This window comes from Tiliqua scincoides, chromosome 10 (genome assembly GCF_035046505.1).
Source record: "Tiliqua scincoides isolate rTilSci1 chromosome 10, rTilSci1.hap2, whole genome shotgun sequence".
In the NCBI taxonomy this organism is placed as follows: domain Eukaryota; kingdom Metazoa; phylum Chordata; class Lepidosauria; order Squamata; family Scincidae; genus Tiliqua; species Tiliqua scincoides.
The window spans coordinates 23,464,411-23,487,067 of NC_089830.1; the positions used below are offsets into that span (position 1 = coordinate 23,464,411).

At 49.0% G+C, this 22,657-nt stretch overlaps 2 protein-coding genes across 2 annotated transcripts; one reads left to right on the forward strand and one right to left on the reverse strand.

Annotated features, from left to right (window-relative positions):
* Positions 1 to 275: 275 nt before the first annotated feature.
* On the reverse strand, positions 276 to 6,082 carry LOC136661042 (uncharacterized). Its single transcript, XM_066638062.1, has 3 exons — positions 5,876 to 6,082; positions 4,463 to 4,552; positions 276 to 2,621 (listed from the first exon to the last, which is right to left on the reverse strand). Exons 1-3 carry the CDS (start codon positions 6,080 to 6,082, stop codon positions 465 to 467), a joined length of 2,454 nt encoding a protein of 817 aa, XP_066494159.1. The 3' UTR covers positions 276 to 464.
* A 2,872-nt stretch (positions 6,083 to 8,954) lies between these two features.
* SMG9 (SMG9 nonsense mediated mRNA decay factor) lies at positions 8,955 to 21,914 on the forward strand. The gene is made up of 14 exons (XM_066638967.1): positions 8,955 to 9,129; positions 12,445 to 12,601; positions 12,684 to 12,758; positions 13,026 to 13,269; positions 14,042 to 14,139; positions 14,456 to 14,568; positions 15,098 to 15,209; positions 16,096 to 16,191; positions 16,837 to 16,922; positions 17,341 to 17,447; positions 18,171 to 18,278; positions 19,275 to 19,400; positions 20,392 to 20,536; positions 21,145 to 21,914. Exons 2-14 carry the CDS (start codon positions 12,458 to 12,460, stop codon positions 21,221 to 21,223), a joined length of 1,533 nt encoding a protein of 510 aa, XP_066495064.1. The 5' UTR covers positions 8,955 to 9,129; positions 12,445 to 12,457; the 3' UTR covers positions 21,224 to 21,914.
* Positions 21,915 to 22,657: the final 743 nt, after the last annotated feature.

Sequence of the window (22,657 nt, forward strand, 5' to 3'; positions counted from 1 at the left end):
CATATCTTGAAAATATGATCAAGATCTGCAGATTTTCCTCTTCTGTCATGTGCAGCTAATGAGTTTCTAAGTCTGGGGGAAAAAATGCTTATTTCTGGTCGTGATCTACTCAATGACATCACTTTGCACTTAATGACACCATGTCTGGCCCTCATCAGGTATCATGAATGCTATTTGGTCTGCAGTGAGTTTGACACCCCTGTTCTAAGTCCTCAGCTTCAGGTAAACAAAGAACTAAGGGCTGCTGTGTCTTTTGCTGTTTAATTACCATCATAATTACACTGGCAAAAAAAAAAAAAGACATCTCAACAGAAAATCAATTTTTATAAGCTTCACAAACCAGTTTTGGACAAATGTGCCCTAGAAGGAAAAGGCCTCATTTCCCAGTGTTCTCCTCAAACCAAACCGCGTAGCCAGAAGCTATTTCCTGGCCTTCTCAATTCTCCTGAGCAAGCCTGCCCGGCTCAACCTGCCAAGAGGAAGTCTGAGAGTGTGTAAACCCGCAGGCTGGGCTGCTGGCTCCTCACGTGGTGCCAGAGGTAGCGGGACAAGCGCTGAAAGCTGATGCCACAGCGGCAGCCAAAGCGGGCCGGGCCAGGGTGGCAGCTGCTGTGCCTGGCCAGGACCTTGTGTCCTTTGAGGGACTTCCCACAAGTGGCACAGGTGAAGAGCGCTTCCTCCAGGTGCTGCAGCTGATGCCTCAGGAGGTGCAGCAGGCCGTAGAAGGAGGCCCCGCACTCGCACAGGTAGCGCCGCCCTTGGCGCTTGGGGCCCTTCTGGTGGGAGCGGAGCTGCGACATCCGGCTGTAGCACACGCCACAGTCAGGGCACTTGAAGCGACGCACTCTGCTCTTCGTTTTTGGTATGATAATTCCAGGGAGGGTCTGCTCCCTGGAGGTGTCGTGTGTGTAGTCCGCAGCCAACCCCTGGCTGCAAGGGTCCGTCTCCACTTCCACCACAATGAAGTTGTCCTCTGTGGCCTCCTCGGTGTTGTAGGTCTCCTGTCCGGTCCCCACGCTGGCCTCCCAGGGCTCTGAGGCCACTGGAATGCCACCCCCCATGTCATACTCCAGGTCCAAAACCTCAGGGTGCTCCCCAGAGGCACACGGGACCAGGCGGACAACTAGGGGAGCTTTAGGGGAAGGACTGGTGGTTGCTGTAGGGGACGGCTGCTTGCCTTGCTGGTAAATGTTCGGCAGGTAACCTGGCAACTGCAAGGTTGTCGCCTGAGACTCCCAAGCCTTGTCCCCTTCTTCCAACGTCTCGGTGTGGTCCAATGCTAATGAGTTACCATACGGAAGCGTGACATACTGAGGTTCTTGGTGCAAAGGGACAAAATGGAGGGTGGCCGAGTCCAGAGAGGACAGGTGTGGCTCTGTGTCCAGGTACAAAGTGGGCGAGACCTCAGACGTCTTAATGATCACCTGCTGAAGGGGGTTGGACTCCACTTGGCCGTCCAAGATGGTTGCCTGCTCCTCCGCCTGCAGGAGCACCGTCCGGAACACGGTGCAAGGATTCTGGCCAACCCAACCGGGCGAGACGGCTGCCTGCTCCTTGACACCACTCAGCTGCAGTGAACTCATGTTAACCTGAGCATCCAAAATGGCTGCCTGCTCCTCGGCTCTTAAAAAGAGAGGCCTCACAGCATTCATGCTCACCTGGCCATCCAAGATGGTGGCCTGCACCTCAGTGTAGTGATGTTCTGACACCACAGGCCTGTCCTCAGCCTCATCATCACCTAGGATGATGATCTGGTTTTCGGCACTGATGACTGCTGGCTGGAAAAGTCCTGCTGTGGCCTGATCCTCCAGGATAGTCTCCTGCTTTTTTGGCCAGGGCTGCAGAAGACTCACACTACCCTCGCCATCCAGGATGGCCACGGAATTTTCTGAGTAGGTGGGACTTTGCAGGCCCTGTGATGCTATGGTGGGTGTCCTCTTGGGGTGCCTGAGAGCCTTCCGCTTCCCTCCCCTCTGCAGCCTGGGCGACTGGAGACTTTTTGGCTGCCTTGAATTCTCCTGTGTGACCAGAAGGCCCGAAGTGTCCTTTGTACCCAACTGGTTTTCGGCAGTGTCAAGAGGCTTGTAAACATAGGAGACCTGAGTCGCACGCCGGCTCCCCTTCTTGTGGCAGACCTTGATGCCTTTGCGCAACAGTTTCAGGTGCCATTTGGTGTGTCGCGCAAAATGCTCTGGGTGCAGGAACCGCTTGCCACACTCCAGGCAGCGCAGTTTGCAGGGCTGGGAATGGGACCGGGTCTGGAGCTGCACCACACGCTGCTGGGTCTCCTCCTGGAGGTGGTCTTGGAGGTGCTGGCTGTAGTGCCACTCCTCCATGAACACTTGCAGGCACTGCTGGCACTGGTATGCTTCAAAAGTCGGGATCTCGGGCTCGGCAGGAACGCTGGGGCGCAGCGGGCAGGGGTACAAGGGAGGGATCCGCTTCTCGCAGGAGGGCGGTTTCACAGTGGCGGGAGAGGCTGGCTGCCGCTGAGCTGCGGGACGCTGCGCAGGCCGGGGTGGGCGCCTAACAGGCAGGCAGAAGGTAAAGTAGGCTTCTCCATCATCATCGCTGCTCGAGACGTCCAGGGATTCCCAAGAGAGGCAGTTCTTGGCATTTTCCTGGCAGCAGAGCGAGAGAGAGAGAGCGAGAGAGAGAGAGAGAGAGCGCGAGAGAGAGAGCGCACACAGTTAATGTAAGGAAAGACAAACATATCCACCAGTAAAGCGCACCCACCACAAACAAGGCTGCCATTTGCCTTTTTTCAACTAACACGCACAACGTAAATATCTCAAAAAAGTTTACCCCAAACCCCAAAGTAGTGCACTGACGTACATCTGGGGCGGAAGGGAGGTAAGGAAATCAACAGAGCACACAATACAAAATATTACATTCAAATTCTTTTTACTGCAACGTGTCAATATTTTAAAGACAGGTAGCCCCATAGCACACCCCGCTTAGGCAGCTATAAAAACTGGGGCACTGAAAACCGTTCACACCAATATCTGTATACTCAAAGTGCTGTGAGTGATTTTGCTCCATCGCCCGTTTGCTTATAAGGAATAAGCCCCTCGCAAAAAAACAAAAACAAAAATGAGCTACAATACATTACAATTAAGGAAAGATAAGGAAGATTTTTAAAAAATGAAACACATTATTAGTCTTTGGAGAAACAAAACTCCCCCTTCAGTAAATAACAATCACGTTTTTATTTTATTTTATTACAATGCAATTTGTGTTCGGTTTATTTGCTTAAAAATAAAGAGACGGCTCCATTTGCAGGGGCCTGTTTCTCCCAAGGACATCTGCAGAACGCAAACTTTCGAATGGGCAATTTCATTCTTCTAAGCTGCAAGCAGGCAATGCTTTTAAAATGTTGCTCTTGTGGTTTTATTGCTGCAATCAAGCCAGCTTTTTGCGGGCAGAACCGTGGAACAGGAGCAAACCCTGCCCTCCCCAACTGAAGCTCTGCTATTTGCTTTGCTCTGCTCCTAGATTTTTTTTTTTGCAGGAGGGGCTGCTGTTTGCCCAACTGCAGAGGCAGCCAGAACCACCACCGAAATTAGCAAGGCATCAAGTTGCCCCCCCCTGCACCCTCCTGAATATTCTAATGTACAGCCAGCCAGTGCCATCCTATAGAGAAGACATCAGGTGAGAGAGTGTCTCGCTTTGTGCCAGGACGGACAATGTGGTCATAGGAGACAGGCCTCTAAGTCAACACCCCTTAATTCAAATACATTTGCAAGCTTCCTGGAATACCTTATCGTTTGGTTATTTTATTGTAGGGGCGGCCAAACCGTGGCTCACATTTGGCTCTTTGATCTATTACGTGCAGCTCTGGAAAATATGTTGGCTGAGCTCCTTTCTGCATCATGATTAATATAAAAGGTAAATAAGAAATGTTCATGCTTGATAATTATTTACCGAGTATGTATAAACCAAGAGTCCAAGGGATTAAAATATAAGTTCAATGAACACAGTGAGTAAATATATTTCACAATTTAAGTGCTCCTTAAATATTGTGGCTCCGAAGTTTATAGTCTGTGGCTCTTACGTTAAGCAAGTTTGGCCACCCGTTTTATTATATTCTTTATATTCAACTGAATGCCACTGTGGGTGGCCCATGGTGGTGGAGTAGAAAGGGATAAACTTAAACAGAAGTGACAAAAATTAAGGGATGCAGGTCTCTTCTGTCTTGTGTGCTCCCTGGGACATTTGTTGGGCCACTGAGAGATATAGGAAACTGGACTAGATGGGCCTATGACCTGATCCAGCGGGGCTGTTCTTATGGTCTTAAAGGCCAGGATAGAAACCTGTCAAATAAATAAGTGTTGGTGGCCTTTTTTTTTATTGTGTTTATATAGTATATTGCTTTTAAACTCTTGTCACGGAAGAGTTTTCAATTTTGCATTTTCTGAGAAGCAGAGAGAAAAGTGTTTTCAATAAATAAAATGAGCAATACCAAGTGCAGTGGCAACTCCTCCGGAACCCCATCTTCCGTGACTTCAATTTCAGCCCCAACTTCCATGCCTGCTACCAAATCCATCGTGCCCTGAAACAAGGGGAAAAAACACCTTCAGTAATCTTTGTAATCCTGGATCTAAAATTAAAGCCGCTCTTTCATGGCTGCTAACACATTGCAACAGACAATGGGTCAATGCGATGAGCTTGGAAGCTTGAACAGGAAGGTGCCAGCTCAGCTGATGAGCCGCAATTCTTGCCCATGTGTCAAAACAGGAAGGGGACCTGGGAGTAGCGCATTGAGAGAACTGGCTGCAACAGAGACTAGGATCCAGGCCTTGACTCAGTGCAGCTTGTCACATTCCCAGGTAAGAGAAGAGAAACAACTGCAGCCTGGAAGAGGAGAGAAACAACTGCAACCCTTTCTGCTCAGAGGGTTGCTTCTGACCCCAAACATCTCTGGGGTCACACCACAAGCCCCAGTGAAGGCAGCGGGACTCACACCATATGCAATATGGAAAATTGCTGCTTTAAAGCTATAGCAGCCCTCCCAGTGCTAAATTCAAGCAAAGGCAAGAATCCAGAGCTGAATCCATATTAAGACAGAACCTAGGACTCAAGAGTTCCATCTCTGAAGTAGCAGATCCACACCGCCAATCAATCCTTAGGAACCATGCTCGTATCTATTCTATCACTGCAGACTGAGGCAGGTGGGTGGCAGGCCTGTGTGGTGCACCTGGGCGGGCTGCCAGCCCACCTCTAGTCTAGCAAGACCACCCCAGTGCCTGCTGGCAGCCAGCAATCCTTGCAAATAATGGCCACCCTAAGATGTGCTTGGCTGGATCAGTCCCCACAACCATGCTCTCAAGCACAGAGTGAGTGGTCTGGATCGCAGATCACAGATCTGATGTGCTTTTTGCAGCAAAACAGAGGCAGCAAATTGGAGCCAGCCCACCCCTGTTTTTGCAGTGCTGAGACAGGGAATACAAAGAAGGGGGGATGCAAATTTGGAGCCAGCCCACCACTCTTTTTGCAGAGCTGAAGCAAGGAACATAAAGAAAAGGGGGCTGCAAATCCTGGACCACCAAACCCCCCCCCCCCACTTTTTGCAGAGTTGAAGCAGGGAATACACAGGGGGGGCTGCAAATCTGGCACCAGCCCACCCCCCTTTTTGCAGAGCTACAGCAGGGAATATAAAGCCCCCCACTTTTTGCAGAGCTGAAGCAGAGAACACAAAGGGGGGAGCAAACCTGGTGCCAGCCAGCCCCCCTTGCCTGCAGAGCTCCCTCCACTTCCAGGGGCCTCCCTGGTGCCAGCCTCAGAACGGGACCCAGGCGTCCGGGCCCCAGCAGGGATGCCCCCCCAGCCGGGTCTGGGGCTGCTGCAGCCTCCCTCCCCCTCCAGCCAGACCCACCAAGGCGTGCCCGGAGGGCCTCCCGGCAGCGGCAGCAGCAGCAGCCCCGGGCCAGCCCAGCAAGCCCTCCCGCATGATGCTGCTCCGCGCAGAACCGCTCGCCGGAAGCAGCCAGCAAGCGCGCGCCCCTTCCCACCACGCGACCTGCCCGCCACCTCCCCCTCGGCCGTGCGCGCGGGGGGCGACGGGAGTCGTAGTTCCTGCCATCCCCCGCCTGCAAGGGAGCCTGCAGCTGCACTTTCCTGGGCATGCATTTCTTGCATGCACAGCTCTCCCTGCACCACTGCCTTGCTCGCGTGCAAGGAGCTGCAAAGACGCCTGCAGGTGCAGCTGCACTTTTTGCATGCATGCACAGCTCACTTTTCTTTCCTAGCATTTTCTGCATGCATGAAAGCTCCCTGTACCTCTGCCTTGCTCACATGCAAGCAACTGCACAGATGCCTGCAGATATAGCTGTACTTTTTTGCATGCATGCACAGCTCACTTTCCTTTCCTAGCATTTTCTGCATGCATGAAAGCTCCCTGTACCTCTGCCTTGCTCACATGCAAGCAACTGCACAGATGCCTGCAGGTGCAGCTGCACTTTTTGCATGCATTTTTGCATGTATGCACAGCTCTTTCTCTCCTAGTATTTTTTTTGCATGCATCTCTCCCTGCACCTCTTCCTTGCTCGAGTGCAAAGGAACTACAAAGGTGCCCCCTCCAGTGCTAGGAAGGGGTTGCACACTATCTGGGAATCTTGCCAATTCTCTACAGAAGTGTTTCTCAACCAGGGATATTCATACCACCAGTGGTACTGGAGGTGGTGGTATGTCTGGTGGTATTCGTGGGACCCCCCCCATCCCACCGCCTGGCAGTGAGACCAGCAGTGCAATGCAACAAGCAGTGGTAGGAGGCTTGGCTCAAAGGGCAGAGCTCTGGTGGGCACTTTTCACATGCTCAAAAAAGCCGTCCTGTCCACCCTGAGCCTGTTACTGGTGTTTGTTGTGTTGCATCTAGCCTCCCAACCCAGAAGTAACTGGGCAATGACATTATCACCAGTTCCTTCAGGTGGTACTTCCAATATGTGAACCATGCAAAGTGGTACAGCAGAGCACAAACGTTGAGAAACACTGGTCTACAGTATTTCTCAAACTGTGGGTCAGGACATTTGGTGGGTTGTGAGCCAATTTCAGGTGGGCCCCCATTCATATAAAAGTGTATTTTATTTTTAATATATTAGACTTGATGCTGCTATGGTATGTGACTGCACTTGGGGAAATGTCACTGGTCTGTACTTTTAACAGGCTACTATATATTCTGCTATGTGAACTTTGTTGTTGTAAAGCAGTATCTAAATATTTTTAATAACCTAGCAGCTTCTGTTTGTGGTCACATTGTGCAATGAACAGCTTTCCTAAAGGAAACTGAAATAAACTGGACAGCAGGGAAACTAGAGTAAATAAGGGTTTTTGTTGTGTTTAAAAAGCAGCAAATAAAACATAACATCTTGCTGTGGCCCCTTTCATGGAACTAACTGCATTATAGGCTACAGTTCATCAAATGCAAGTTTATTATATAATAAATTGATTATATAAATTTATGCAAATAAATTAATTTATATAAGTAAGGCTGCAATCCTAACCACGCTTTCCTGAGTATAAGCCCCATTGAACAAAATAGGACTTACTTCTGAGTAGACCCAGTTAGGATTTTGCCATAAATTGATTATATTACATAACGGGCAGCCCATTTTTGAGCTGCCCGGAGTGCCCAGGCTCGGCGGCACCAAGCAGGGTTGCTGCTGAATCCTGCGCCTCTCGCGCTACGGTGGGAGGCTCCTCGGGAGAAGGGAACGAATTCCCCCAAGTAAGGTAAGCAGCCCCGCAATGGGAAAAGGCACTCGTGTAGGGCGCACAGCCCTCCATGAGTGCCCTGATCTTCCTCCTGCCCGCCTCCTCCCTGCCCTTTCACCGCCCCCACTGGCGTCCCCCCTCCCTGGAATGCCTCCCCCACACCCCCGTCCACACCCCCACCTCCCGTTCCACAGCCCAGTGGTCCGGGAGAATGCCGAGCTGCAGAACTTGGGCGACCGCCCAGCGCTAACCCAGCATGGAGCCATGCGGCCGACCACAAGATTGGGCTCTAAATTGAATATATTAACCCCTGTTAACTGGGTAAGAGGCACTTTTCAAGTGGGTGCTCCTCCTTAATTTAGCAGAGGAGAGTAAGTGACCCTCCTCACCCCAGCAGTGTCCTTTCCAGTGGTTGTCTGCTGGTGTTCTTTTGCATCTTTTTTAGATTGTGAGCCCTTTGGGGACAGGGAGCCATGAGTTGTTTGATTTTCTCTGTAAACTGCTTTGTGAACTTTTTGTTGAAAAGCAGTAAATAAATATTGTTGTTGTTTTTATTAAATTGACTATATAATATAAATTGACTATATAAATTTTCTGTAATCATTTATTGCTATAAATTTTCTACAATCAATTTATTAATAGAAACTGATAATAAATTGAATGAATTGATTATATAAATTCATGCCAATAAATTTATTATATAAATTATAATAATTATATAAATAAACAATAATAAATTGATTATATAAATTTTCTATAATCAATTTATTGGTACAAATTGATAAAATATATTGAATTGATTATATAAATTTGTCAATAAATTGATTATATAAATTTAAATAAATTATATGGTTTTATAACAATAAATTGATTATATAAGTATAAATAAATTGATTACATGAATTTATACAAATAAATTGATTGCTGTTCAGTGTGCCCAGACTCCTTTCCTGCAAAACAACTCTGCTGTCTGTCCCAGTCTTCTGTTCACCTCTATTCTGCTCCAACCATTAGACGCCACTGTCATTCCCAGCCCTGCTCTGAAAGCAGGCCACGCCCCCTGCCCTGAAAACAGCCACGCCCCTGCATACAGCCCAAAGCGCGCTTGGCGCCTGCTTCTTGCGCATGCGCATAAGTGAAATCAAACCCTGAAGTGTCCGAAGGGCCGCTCACAGCACTACGCAGGCGCCGAGTCCGAACGACGCGCTCTGCGCACGCGCAATCACTACAACAACGGTGGCCGATGAGGTCCTATTTCCTCCCCCCTGCCGTCGCCTAGCTCTGCTGGTTCACACCAAAGCCACAACCCGGCCCTTCCGCAGCGAGGCCTTTCGACGCTACCTGCTGGTCCGAGTGACGCTGGGCCGGGGCCCCCCCACCTCAAGCGGGGCTATCGCCTGAGGCCAGCCCACCGCTCAGGTATTTCTCCGCGGGTCCTAGCGCCGGCAGCCGGGCTTTTTGCGCCCGTATCCTTCCGCCGAGCGTTGAAGGGGCGGTTAGCGGTAGCTTCGCGTATCCATCCGCCGGCTGCGTAGTTCCGGTCATGCGTCTCTCCCCTCCGCCTCCAGTATCCCTCCGCCTCACAGGGTCTCATTACACCTGATGGAGCAGTGTGGCCGTATCCTTCCTCAGAGAAATATAGTCTCTTTGCTCTTCCCCCAGTATTTAGAGCTGGTGTGGCTGGCCCTTCTGCCCCACCCCCATTGCACCCTTCACAACAACCCTGCAGAGTAGGACAGACCAAGAGAGGACAGCAGATCCAAAGTCACTCCAGTGAACTGAATGGCTCAATGGGGATTGCAGCCCCACTCTGGTGGCTCTTCTGCTCTGCCCCCAGTTTATCCTTCACAACAGCCTTGCAAGGTAGGACAGGTCAAGAGAGGACAACAGGTCCAAAGACACTCCGGTGAACCAAATGGCTGAGTGGGGATTGCAGCCTCACTCTGCAATGGCTCTTCTGCCCCACCCACATGTCACCCTTCACAACAACCCTGCAGGGTAGGACAGGCCAAGAGAAGACAGCAGATCCAAAGACACTCCAGCGAACTGAATGGCTCAATGGGGATTGCAGCCACACTTTACAGTGGCTCTTCTACCACACCCCCAGTTTATCTTTTACAACAACCCTGCAAGGTAGGACAGAGCAAGAGAGAAAAACGGGTCCAAAGGCACTTCATGGTACTGAATGGCTGAGTGGGGTTAGAACCCCACTGCACAATGGCTATTCTGCCACTCCCCCATTTTATTCTTCATAAGAACATAAGAACAGCCCCACTGGATCAGGCCATAGGCCCATCTAGTCCAGCTTCCTGTATCTCACAGCAGCCCACCAAATGCCCCAGGGAGCACACTAGATAACAAGAGACCTCATCCTGGTGCCCTCCCTTGCATCTGGCATTCTGACATAACCCATTTCTAAAATCAGGAGGTTGCGCATACACATCATGGCTTGTACCCCATAATGGATTTTTCCTCCAGAAACTTGTCCAATCCCCTTTTAAAGGCGTCCAGGCTAGATGCCATCACCACATCCTGTGGCAAGGAGTTCCACAGACTGACCACATGCTGAGTAAAAAAATATTTTCTTTTGTCTGTTCTAACTCTCCCACCACTCAATTTTAGCGGATGTTCCCTGGTTCTGGTGTTATGTGAGAGTGTAAAGAGCATCTCCCTATCCACTCTGTCCATCCCCTGCATAATTTTGTATATTTCAATCATGTCCCCCCTCAGGCATCTCTTTTCTAGGCTGAAGAGGCCCAAACGCCATAGCCTTTCCTCGTAAGGAAGGTGCCCCAACCCCGTAATCATCTTAGTCGCTCTCTTTTGCACCTTTTCCATTTCCACTATGTCTTTTTTGAGATGCGGCGACCAGAACTGGACACAATACTCCAGGTGTGGCCTTACCATAGATTTGTACAACGGCATTATAGTACTAGCCGTTTTGTTCTCAATACCTTTCCTAATGATCCCAAGCATAGAATTGGCCTTCTTCACTGCCGCCGCACATTGGGTTGACACTTTCATCGACCTGTCCACCACCACCCCAAGATCTCTCTCCTGATCTGTCACAGACAGCTCAGAACCCATCAGCCTATATCTAAAGTTTTGATTTTTTGCCCCAATGTGCCTGACTTTACACTTACTGACATTGAAGCGCATCTGCCATTTTGCTGCCCATTCTGCCAGTCTGGAGAGATCCTTCTGGAGCTCCTCACAATCACTTCTGGTCTTCACCACTCGGAAAAGTTTGGTGTCATCCGCAAACTTTGCAACCTCACTGCTCACCCCTGTCTCCAGGTCATTTATGAAGAGGTTGAAAAGCACCAGTCCTAGGACAGATCCTTGGGGCACACCGCTTTTCATCTCTCTCCATTGTGAAAATTGCCCATTGACACCCACCCTCTGCTTCCTGGCCTCCAACCAGTTCTCAATCCATGAGAGGACCTGTCCTCTAATTCCCTGACTGTGGAGTTTTTTCAGTAGCCTTTGGTGAGGGACCGTGTCAAACGCCTTCTGAAAGTCCAGATATATAATGTCTATGGGTTCTCCCACATCCACATGCCTATTGACCTTTTCAAAAAATTCTGTAAGGTTCGTGAGGCAAGACTTACCCTTACAGAAGCCATGCTGATTCTCCCTCAGCAAGGCCTGTTTGTCTATGTGTTTTGAGATCCTATCTTTGATGAGGCATTCCACCATCTTACCAGGTATAGATGTTAGGCTGACCGGCCTTCACAACAACCCTGCAAGTTAGGGCAGGCTAAGAGAGAACAACAGGTCCAAAGACACTCTAGTGAACTGAATGGCTGAGTTGGGATTACAACCCCACTCTAGAATGGCTCTTCTGCTGCACCCCTAGTTTATTCTTCACAACAACCCTACAAGGTAGAACAGGCTAAGAGAGGACAATAGGTTGAAGGACACTCCAGTGAACTGAATGGCTGAGTTGGGATTACAGTCCAGATTGTAGTGGTGTGGATGGGTTTTCTGCTCCATCCCCATTTTATCCATCCCAACAACTCTGCAAGGTGGGACAGGCTAAAGAGAACGATTGGTCTAAAGACACTCCAGTGTACTGCATGGCTAAGTGCAGATTACTCAGATCAACACTAGTTATAATCTTTATTTTATTTTGTTTAAGAAGATTTATACCTTGCCTTTCCCATGCCAGAACACCTATGCAAGGCAATCTACAAGTCCCACCTAAAATACACAATATATTGTATATTGAAGTTTAGACTTATCTAGAAGGCCAGATTAATGTAGTACAAGTCACAATAAATTTGTCCATAGGTTTTATGCTTTTCAAAACTATATACTAGGCAGACATGAATGACTTTGCCTGGAGAAAGTGATAAAAAAGGTCATCCCTGCTTAGAAGCTGTGACTTCTGCCTTGAATCCTGGTTGTTGGTTGAGATTAACCAGAAAATTGAGAGAGAGAGAGAGAGAGATTCTGCACATGCCCAGAAGAACAGAGGACTTTGCCTCCTCTTGAATAAAACCTTTGTTTCATCCAGCTCAGTGTTCCTCAAGGTTTGTCCTCTGCTGTACCACTTCAAATGGTCCACCTTTTCAAAGAGCTTCTTCTGGGTTTAATAAATATATATATATACGCTCTGTGTGATGTTTCACCCCATCTGAGATATACACCCCCTTCTTCCTTGCTTTTGAAGCTTCCTGTAACATCTTCCTCCCTTGCTGTTTAGAAGCTTGATGGCTTTTTCTCTTCCAGGTCCTGTTTCCCCATGTCGGAATCGGGGCACAGCCAGCCTGGGCTGTACGAGCGTCGCCGTCGCTGGAACCGCGATAAGGAGCTGGGTCACCAGAGCTTGTCTGGGCCAGGCCGGGATCGTGACTATGTCCCCTGGGACCGCGAACGAGAGCGGCGGGTAATGTCCATGCTTTGGCTGGGGTGGGAATACGATGACGCAGCCAGTGTGAGGCCTGACCTGACCATGCTGTTCCTTTTAGGACCCCGTGGAGGAGCCAGCGGGATCCATGATGCAAAAAACGCCCATCATCCTGGCCAAGCCGCCTGCAGAGAGGGTAGGTTAGAGGCCTGGCCTGGCAGAGTAGGCTAGAGAAAGCAGCATGGCATGCCTTGGTGTACAGGCTAGAACACACAGTCTGGAACATGCCAATGAAAGGATGGAGTTCCCTTTCCTTTCCAGCTGTCTTCAGTAGTGTAGACAGAACGGGAAGAGAGAACTCTGCTTTTGGAAGGCAGTAGGGTTGAGTGGATTCAGCAAAGGCAACTGTGTTTCTGTGTAATGTCCAGAGGGATTTTGGGTATCAGTCTCTATTGTCCTCCAGTCTAAAGGAGCCCCTGCTCCGGCTCCTGCTCCGGCCCCTGCTCCGGCCCCGGCCATTGAGAAGCCCATTGTGCTGATGAAGTCAAGGGAGGAAGGAAAAGGCCCCACGGGGGCAACAGAATCATCAAGCCAACCCCCTGCCACTGTTGCCAAGGTGGAGAAGGAGGGACAGCGTCCCACACAGCCAGTCTATCAGATCCAGAACAGGGGCATGGGCTCGACTGCGTCCAGCGGCACCATGGACCGTGAGTACCCCGAAGGGAGCCAGTTCTGTGACGATAAACATTGTTGGTACAAAGGGGACAGCGTGGAAGTCGTGTTCTGCGTGCGTTAAGGAAACTCACTTATTGCATAGTTAAATAAGATGACGCCGTGAAGAAGAATTAACTCCCACAAGGTGCAAGTGCACTAATTGCATTTGTATAATGCCCCCAAGCACTCAAAGTGCTTCTCAGACATTATCTTTACATCAACCACATAAGAGTTATTATGTCCATGTTGCATGTGGTGAAGACTGAGAGGGAGAGTCTTGACCAAGACCACCTAGTGGGTCTGTGGCAGAGCTGATATTTGAACCAGCAACTTCTGATTCATAGCCTGCTATCTTAGCATTACGCTGTCCTAGCTCATCATTGTCAACCAAGTAAACAACATGAGAAGCATCCTTGGAACGGCAGTTTTCTTTTAAAAACCAGTTCCTGATCCAGTGAGGGGCTAAAGCGTGTCTTGAAATGTTAGACTGCCATGGTTGAACGCACCCATCAGTTCCTTCCCATCGGAGAGGGAATCCCATGCAGCCTTGATGACCCTCCCAGGCTTACGTATGTGCAGTAAGGTCATCCCAAGGGAGTAAGTGAAAATACAGGAGATTCCCTGTTACTGTAACGGATGGGCCCTGGGGAATCCCAAATGTATTTCGGTTGTCTAGAAAACATTGCCCTATCCCTGGATTGAAATTGGCTATTTACTTGGGACTTATTGCCCTTACTGATTCTGGGCCTCCTTTTCCCACTCCAGCTGTGGTTGGCCAGGCCAAACTTCTAGCCCCGGAAAAGATGAAGCATAGCATCAAGCTGGTGGATGACCAAATGAACTGGTGTGACAGCGCCATTGAGGTATGAGGTCTAGAGATTTTCTACTGTCACCTTCCAACCCTGTCCCCTTCCTGCAGCTCTCCCTGCCTTTCTCCCTCATCTGTGGAGCCAGCCCTTCTTTCAGCGGAGGGTCTGGGTGGGACACTATTCTGTGTATGGGAAGGGACCCTATGTTTCAATTCCTGGTTACCTGGCGCCAGTGCCCTGATATGATTCAGGGTGAGTCTTGCCCATAAGTGAAGGCCCATAGGATCAGCAGTCGGTGTCCTTTCCTGTTCTAGGTGCTGAGTCTGTAAGCGTGTGTGTTTCTCTCTCTCTCTTTAATTTTCTAATTTAGTACCTCCTGGACCAAACGGATGTGCTGGTGGTCGGGGTGCTGGGACTGCAGGGGACTGGCAAATCTATGGTGATGTCACTGCTGTCTGCCAATCAACCTGAAGAGGATCAGAGGTACTGGGGAGCCGGGACAGTGGAAGGGACATTGCAAGTGGGCAATCTGATGACTTTAGGACATGGAATGAATGAATAGGTTGGAGAGAATGAACCGACAGAGAAACGTAGGTGGGGGGAATTCTTAACTTGGCTGGTTTTTTGACTGGAGACATTGAGAAATGAAACTTGGGAGTTGGCAACAAGATGATGACTTTGCAGTTATTTTGATTGTTGCAGGAGGGGACAAGAGCTGTGCTTTGGAAGCCTGGTGTTGTAATGGCTGGGTCAGATCAAGACACTGCATCTAGTCCCCACTTCTTTCTCTTATTAGTCCCTGGCTTAACTACCATTTTTTCTCCAGCTTCTTGTCTGTCCACTTTCTTCCTGGGCACTTGGAATATTCAAGAGTATTCAGTGTTACCACGCCTGTTCAGCCAATCAGTGTTGGAGACCTCGCTTCCCCAAGCATTACCCTATCATTGATACCCAATCATTGATCAGCCCTTGCTTTGCTCCTCTTTTGCCAAACCCATTGCCTGTCTTTCAGGACCTATGTTTTCCGTACCCAGAGTCAGGAGATCAAGGAGCGTGGGGGCAACCAGACCAGTGGCATTGATTTCTTCATCACCCAGGAGCGTATCATCTTCCTGGACACTCAGGTCAGTGATTCAGTGGTCTCCCCTTTTTTTTTCCCCAGCCTTCCTTTGGAGTTGCCCCCCATCCCTGTTGTCCTTGAATGGGTTCAGAGGCAAACCCCCAGTTGCTTTGTCCCATCACCTTTTGAAGCGTGATCTATGAGCCCTTGTTTGAGATACATCTATTTGACCAGGGCAGCTAACTTTTACCTTGAATCTTTAGAGACAGTTTGCAGCACTTTAGTTCTGCAGGGTACACCTGGTTTTGTAGTGCAAGATAGAGAACCCTACACTTTTCAGGCTTCAGAGGCCCTCTGGATTTGTTAGAAGTGAGGTGGGATGTAAGAAAGAAAGTAGAGACTTGAAACAATGAGGGTACTTTAGACTGGCTAAGTGAGGTCGGGTGAGACTGCTGGGTAAAGGAAGCTGAAGACCCAGAAGTTAGGTATATATGTTAAAGAGATTTTTTTTTTCTTGCTGGATTTAAACCACGTTTAAAGTCTTAGTTCAATGTTCCTACCAAGTCTTGGGCTCACACACTCCTGCCTCCCCATCTCATTTGAAGGGAGGAGATCTGTGGTTTCTGTTCCAGGGTTAAAACCATGATTTGCTGTTGCATCTGAACTTGGCAAACCCTGGCTTATTTTTAAGAATAGTTCATGAGCAACTACTGCTGCAATCCTATCCGCACTTTCCTGGGAGTAAGCCGCATTGAACACAATAGTAGACATAGTATGACATATAGTAGACATGTCATAGACTATGACATGTCATAGACAATAGTAGACATATATGTCCTGAGTAGACATACATAGGACTGTGCTCTAGAAATGAAGACAGACACCAGTGTGGCTGCAGATAGGAAATGATTGACAGTCTACTCCACAAGCTTTTATTCTCTCCTCTGCAGCCCATTCTCAGCCCCTCCATCCTAGATCACCTTATCAACAATGACCGTAAACTACCTCCGGAGTACAATCTACCCCATACCTACGTTGAGATGCAGGTACAGGCTGTTCTCGTTCTGTAGGTGTTGGTGGGGTCAGGAAAAGATCTGAGAGCAGTGAATGAGCCTGTATCTCTGTCAGGGGATGGGAGACACCTTCCTATCCAAAGCAAACTGTACACACAGTAAAAATGTACATGGCTGAGCAGAGCTGGCCCAGCCATGAGGCCAACTGAAGCAGTTGCCTCAGGCACCAGATTTTTTTTTTTTTTTTGAGAGGGGTGCCCATCTCAATCTACCTACTTGCCTCTGTTGCTTCTCCTTCTGCTTCCTGGTTTGGAAAAAGAAAAAGGGAACAGAGATGTGGAGGGGATGGCTGGGCTGGGCTGGAATGATAGCAAGTGAGAGGAGCAGAGGCCTCATCTGGTAAGGGGAGGCAGCATTTGACATGCCGCCTCAGGCATCACGAGATCTTGATCCAGCCCCGCTTCTGAGAATCCAAAGGATTCCTTGCCATGGAGTTTGAGAAGTTTGAGGGTATTGGGCTGACTTTGGGGTGGGGCTTTTGACCCTGCTGTGTTCATAGCCTGAGGCATATGGAAATGAATGATGAGGGCACTGGTAAAGCAAGGCAGCCCCTTCCGCTGAATGTTGGTCTCTGTTCCTCTCAGCTCTCCTGCCTTCTCACAGCTTCTTTCCTTTCAGTCCCTCCAGATTGCTGCGTTCCTGTTCACCGTCTGCCACGTGGTCATTGTGGTGCAGGACTGGTTCACAGATCTGAGCCTGTACAGGTAAGAGTGATGTGTGCGTGTTTGTGTGATATTGAGGAGCCAAGCAAAGAGATCTGATTCCCATTTGAGTCAAACCAATTACCTGTTTAGCCCTTTTTTGACCCTGGTGTTGGTCAGAAGATGCATCTAGCATCTTTCTGCTGTGGTGGGACTATAAGTAGAAATCTCTTGCTCCATTCCCCTCCATTCCTTCAATCTTCTGCCTTCCCCTTTAGGTTTTTCTCCTAGTTTCCACCCCATCCTATTCTTGACGGGGTTATTTTGTGCTATTGCGATCGTTTATGGTCCTTGTAAAAACGAAATAACAGGAAACTTAGAAAGATCTTGTAGTCTCTCCTGTTGCCACTAGAGGAGGGCCAGTGTCTACAGAAATCCCTTCCATGATCAATTGTTACAGTTCTGTTTACATCTCCGGCAGGTTCCTGCAGACAGCTGAGATGGTGAAACCCTCCACTCCGTCTCCCAGCCACGAATCCAGTGGCTCCTCCGGCTCTGATGAGGGCACAGAGTACTACCCGCACATTGGTATGGAAGATGCCAAGGCTCGCTTTCTATCCTGTGTCATCTGGAGTTGGTGGTAGGCTGGATAGGTGGTGGGCACAAAGGTTTGTGAGAAGGGGGCGGAGGAAGCATGGAGCTGAGATAACAAGGGGCTAAGCAGAAAGAAAGATATACAGGGGACCTGCCTTATCCATGGGCTCGCAGATTTGAACATCTGCTGAGATACTGAACCTGCAGAAGGCCTCCTGGATGCAACTAGCTTCCAGTTCACGCCTGCAATTTCTGGTCACATCTGGAGGTATTTTGGAGAGGCTGAGCACAACCTCTGGATGACCAGACAAGGCTCCCAGGTAAGTTTTTGTGGCATCATATAGGTACCTCCCCCCACAGATTTTGGTATCCACGTGCTGGGGTGTGTGTCCTGGAACGGATTCCCTTCACATTCTGAGGGTTGACTGCATGTTGCCTCCAGGATCAGGACAAAGCGTCTCTGAATGCTATCCACTCATGATGGATATCAAATTCTTGTGTAGCATTTTCTTTAGATGTGACAAGTAATACCAACTGCCATGACTGTTGCAAATTCAGAAGGATGAAGGGACAGTTCCTCTTCATCTTATTGCCAAATTTGGGTCAGTGCTGACTTGGGATGTATGTTTCTGTATCCATCTCTTTCTGCCCCGAGGGTGCATTTAATGCATAATGCTTAGAAAATGCTCATCTCTCCCGCCCCCTTTCTCTTTCCAGTTTTTCTCCAGAACAAAGCCAAGAGAGAGAATTTCTGCCCCCGGAACCTGAAGCAGATGCATCTGGTGGTTGACAAAATCATGATGCACTCACATCTGAAATACAAGGGTAGCATCTTTTTTTGGACTGACTTGAAGATGCCCAGCCATTTATCTCATAGGTTGTAAAGGCACATAATGACACCTGTTCGTGCCTGCAGACCCAGTGTTATCAAATTCAGGATTCCTACCTGAAATCAGTAGCTGGTTTTTGCTGGCCTGAAGTTGGCTGCATGTCATGTCTGTCTTGCAGCACAGGGGCAAGTGGTCAGCTTTGTACTGCAAGATGACCAGCTGAGTTCCAACACTGATCTGCGCATGGCAGCAAGGTCCTTGTGTATTCACACATGTGGCATTTAGCTATGTTTCATCTCTGAAGAACAGCCCAATTTTGCCAAGGCTCCTGTTAACGTCAAAGTCTTTTGGGTTATGTAACCTTAGCATTTAACAACACTACGTGGCATGGATATTGCTTCACATTCTTGGGAGGTCCCAGGTTCGAATCCTCACTCAGCCCAGGATGATTTTGAATTCACCGCAGTCTTTCAGCCTGTTGCACCATTGGCAGATGTGATGACTTACAAAGCATTGGACTATAGCCACACAGTCTCATTGTGAGGATAAAATTGCAGGGTCAGGGGAGAGTTCTTTGAAGGGGGGGAAGAACAGACATTTTTTTTTCTAAAAGCTTTAAGAAACTGTTAATTCTCTGTTACCAAAATGTGTCGTGCACAGTCCCTTGACCCCAGTGCACACTTTAGCCTTCTTCCAGGGTTAAGCACCCTTTAAAAAGGTGTTGTTGCCGGTCATTGCTCCAGCAAACTTGTAAAAGTGATCTTTTAAAAAGACATTTTAGGATAGAAACTTAATAATTTGGTTCATGATAGAAAGTGAGAACCAGGACAAGTGTGTGTGGGAATTATCCTGTCGCCCCATCACACGAAGCTCCAGCAGGCCCATCTTCAGCACAGGTTTTCAGGCCCATCTCCTAGTGAACCCTGAAAACCACATGTTTGGGTGTCCTGAGAAATGTCTGGTTTGCTAAACTGCCTTTTTTTCCAACCAGGCACCCTTTCCATGCTGGAATGCAACATATTTCCTGGCCTGCCCCAGAGTTACCTGGACTCCGAGGTCAACCTGTTCCTACTTCCTTTTATGGACACTGATGCGGATGATGCTCTGCCCAGAGCAGGTGAGGAGAAACCCACTTCAGCCCTTTTCTTGCTATTCATACATATGCAAGGGACCAAGTAGTGTTGAACATGCTCTCGGGGCGAGGGGCCCCCTCCAATCAGTACCCATTGTACATCATCCCACAGGCTGCCAAGTATGAACAGTGATACCGTGATGCTTGCAGAACTGAAAATGCAACATATTTTCTTGCACCTTGTCTTGCTTGCTTGGTGGCTCAAGCAAGCAAGCCAAGGTGCATGGGGAATAGCTCATCGGTCTCACTTGGAAGTTATGTCTTGTGTGTGGTACTACACATTGTGTGTGTATTTCTCTGTTTCTCTTAGCATGCAAAGCAACAGTGAGCAGCGTCAGGTTGAATGGAGGACCAGAAATTGTTACGTTTTGTGGGGATTTTGAGTGGACAAACCATTGGCAATGTTTACATAGGCCCCTGTTTCCCCCACAACTTAGGGCCCATTCCTATCCAACGTTCTAGTGCCAATGCAGCCCTAAGTTAAGGGAGCAAACTACCTTGAGGAAGCCTCTGTGACTGTCTCCCCAGCATAGGATGCAGCACATGCCCCATTGGTACGTCTGTATCAGTGCTGGAAAGTTGGATAGAATTGGGCCCTTAGTTTGCTTTACATAATAAAAGTCTGCTTGACGTGCAACTTACATGCTTATTCTGATTTTCATGATAAAAGAAAGTCTCTATGTGAGAGGGAACTACGTTTTCCTCCCTGTTGTATGCACTCTAATCCATGGAGATGAACTCAAGACCATGGAGCATGAAGCAAACTCCATCCACTTAATCCACCTCTTCCCCAAAGGAGTCACACTGTGATACGAATCCACCCAACCACACATTCTGGCTTGAGTTGGGGGCTGTTGCTGATACCCCCCCCCCCAGGGGAAGTCTCTCTAAGAGGGACTGTTCTGTGTTTTGCTAAGAGGTTCAAGCCTCTCTTAAGATCCCCAAGCAATCCACTGGTCTCGTTCCCAATTTGCAGCCCCGGGAAGCGGCCCTCTCTTCTCCCTCCTGCCCGGATACAAGGGCCATCCCAGCTTTCAGTCTCTGATTGCCAAACTCCGGAGCCAGATTATGTCCATGTCCCGACCTCAACTTTCTCACACCATCCTGACAGAAAAGAACTGGTAAGTAAGAGTGTGCGTGTGTCACTTATTTATGGGAGGTTAAGCTAGAGGGAGGCTTGGGCTGCAGAGGTGCTGCTTGTCCCATCAGCCACTCATTTTGCCAAATACAAATAGAGAAAGTTTTTTTGTTTTTGTTTTTAAAGTGAAGAAGTGAACCTAAAATCTGGAACCATCCCAAGGCTTCCCAAAATCTAGAGTGATATTATTATTCTGCCTCCCCAGAACCACTGTAGCACCAATCCGGCCCACTCTTATCAGATGACTTGCCCAGCTGCTGCTACTCTTCAGCTTCCTGGAGTGGTAGAGGAAGTCTGGAGGAGAGCGGTGGGCTAGAGAGTTGGAGACATTCTAGCCCACAACTCTCCTTTCTTCCATGCTTCCTCTTCTGCCCTGTTCTCCTCCTTTTTGAATCCAGGGTGCAGGAGGAGAAGTGACAGGCTCCCCCTGCCAGTTCTTTTTCACTTGGCCCCACAGATGGGGCAGCCCCGCCAAAATCACTTGTCCTGTGTCCCATAGCAAGGTTACTATGCAACAGATCAAGGTGCCTCCTAGAGAAGTGGCTTTTGGGATTGAAGCTGACCACACTGCAACTCTTCTCTTTTGGGCAGGTTCCACTACGCGGCCCGCATCTGGGACGGCGTGAAGAAATCATCTGCTCTCTCAGAGTACAGCCGCCTGCTGGCCTGAGTGTAACAGCCTTGCACTGGAGCTGCCAAGGGGTGGCCAGGCTTCCCTATCCCCCCCGTGCTGGTGAGCCAGGGTATCTGTGCCCTCAGCCAGAGGCACAAAGTGAAGTGTGGATTCCAGAGGAGAGCACGAGGAGTCGGCACCGTCCCTTTGGCAGTGCTGCATGAGATTCCGGAACAGACTGCAGGACTGGCGCTGTTTCGATGGGGTCGCCATCCTGCCTAACACCCAGCAAGTCTCTAGCCCTATGGTTCTCTAAGGGCTCTGATTTCCACCTCCACCACCCAGAGGACAGAGTGGTTCTCCATTGTCTGTTGTGCTGTACCTCCTCCCAGGGAAATGGAAATCCTTCATCTAGGGCAGGAGTTTATGATGGGACCAACCGCAGCCTCCGAGTGCCTTCAGAGAGCGATTTCTCTGCAGTTGCAGCAGTGGGTGGGTCAGGTCAAAAGTCAGTGAGGAATTGTGGATCTGAATATGGTGTACTGGTCTAAGAATCAGATTCTCGTGCCCTTCCACCTCAAGGGAGGTGCACCCAGCCCCATCTCTCCCTCCTCCAGCCTGTGTCCCTTCCCTTGAAACCTGTGTTCCTGACTGCCGTCTTCCTCTCCTGTAAAGGGGATGGAGCCACTCCCCCCTTTGCACCAAGTATTCCATTCTTGTCTAATAAAGTGTTCAAGCTGATTCTTGACCTGGGGGATTTTTTTTTTAGCGATTGTCACAGTGCTGAATAATCTAACCCAGGTTACCTACTTACTGATGCCTAGGGGTCTTGTGCTGGCTGTCGCCTTGATTGTAAAATGAATGAAAGAGCAGACCCCCTCGGAAAGGGACACAATGGGGAAATGTGATTGTTTCTGAAAGAGGTGAAGAACCTCTTAATTCTCAGGTCACAAGGGCTGCCGACCAGGCCGTCCAGGCAAAATTAGCCAACAGGCAATTTTAGGACAAGGCTGTCTCTGGTTATCGAGTGGGTAGGTGCCATTTGGTTTAATTCTTTTAGTTCAGTAAACCGCTAGGTACATGTAAGCAAGAGATGGTTTATCAGGTCATAAGGGACTCGTGAAAGAGACCATTGGACTCAGGCTGATGGAATCTGTGGCTAATAGCAGTTGATTCTAATCCAATGGGAGAACTCGGCCCCGAAAGGGCACCTGGTATTCCAGCTCTTTGATGAAAGGAACAGGACTTATTAAGAAGGCCACCCATCAAAATCTGGGTGCTCATGTTCAGAACATCTCTGTTCCAAATTTATATGCATTAGGACCTAATCCTTTCCCTGCAATGATGCAGGTGCAATGCTGCTCCAAGACAAGGGACCAAAAGTTCCATTACCTTGAGGAGGTCTCTCTGACTGCACCCCACCACCATAGGATGCAATGAACTGTGTGTTACCACAGCCTGCATAGGTGCTGCAAGGTTGGGTAGGTTTGC

Coding starts and splice junctions, on each gene's coding strand:
- SMG9 (XM_066638967.1), top strand. CDS start 12,458: ATGTCGGAATCGGGGCACAGCCAGCCTGGGCTGTACGAGCGTCGCCGT. Junction 19,401..20,391: donor TGATGCTCTGCCCAGAGCAG/GTGAGGAGAAAC, acceptor CCCAATTTGCAG/CCCCGGGAAGCGGCCCTCTC. Junction 20,537..21,144: donor ATCCTGACAGAAAAGAACTG/GTAAGTAAGAGT, acceptor TCTTTTGGGCAG/GTTCCACTACGCGGCCCGCA.
- LOC136661042 (XM_066638062.1), bottom strand. CDS start 6,082: ATGGCAGGAACTACGACTCCCGTCGCCCCCCGCGCGCACGGCCGAGGG. Junction 4,553..5,875: donor GGCCCTCCGGGCACGCCTTG/GTGGGTCTGGCT, acceptor CCCTTGTTTCAG/GGCACGATGGATTTGGTAGC. Junction 2,622..4,462: donor AGGAGTTGCCACTGCACTTG/GTATTGCTCATT, acceptor CTCTGCTGCCAG/GAAAATGCCAAGAACTGCCT.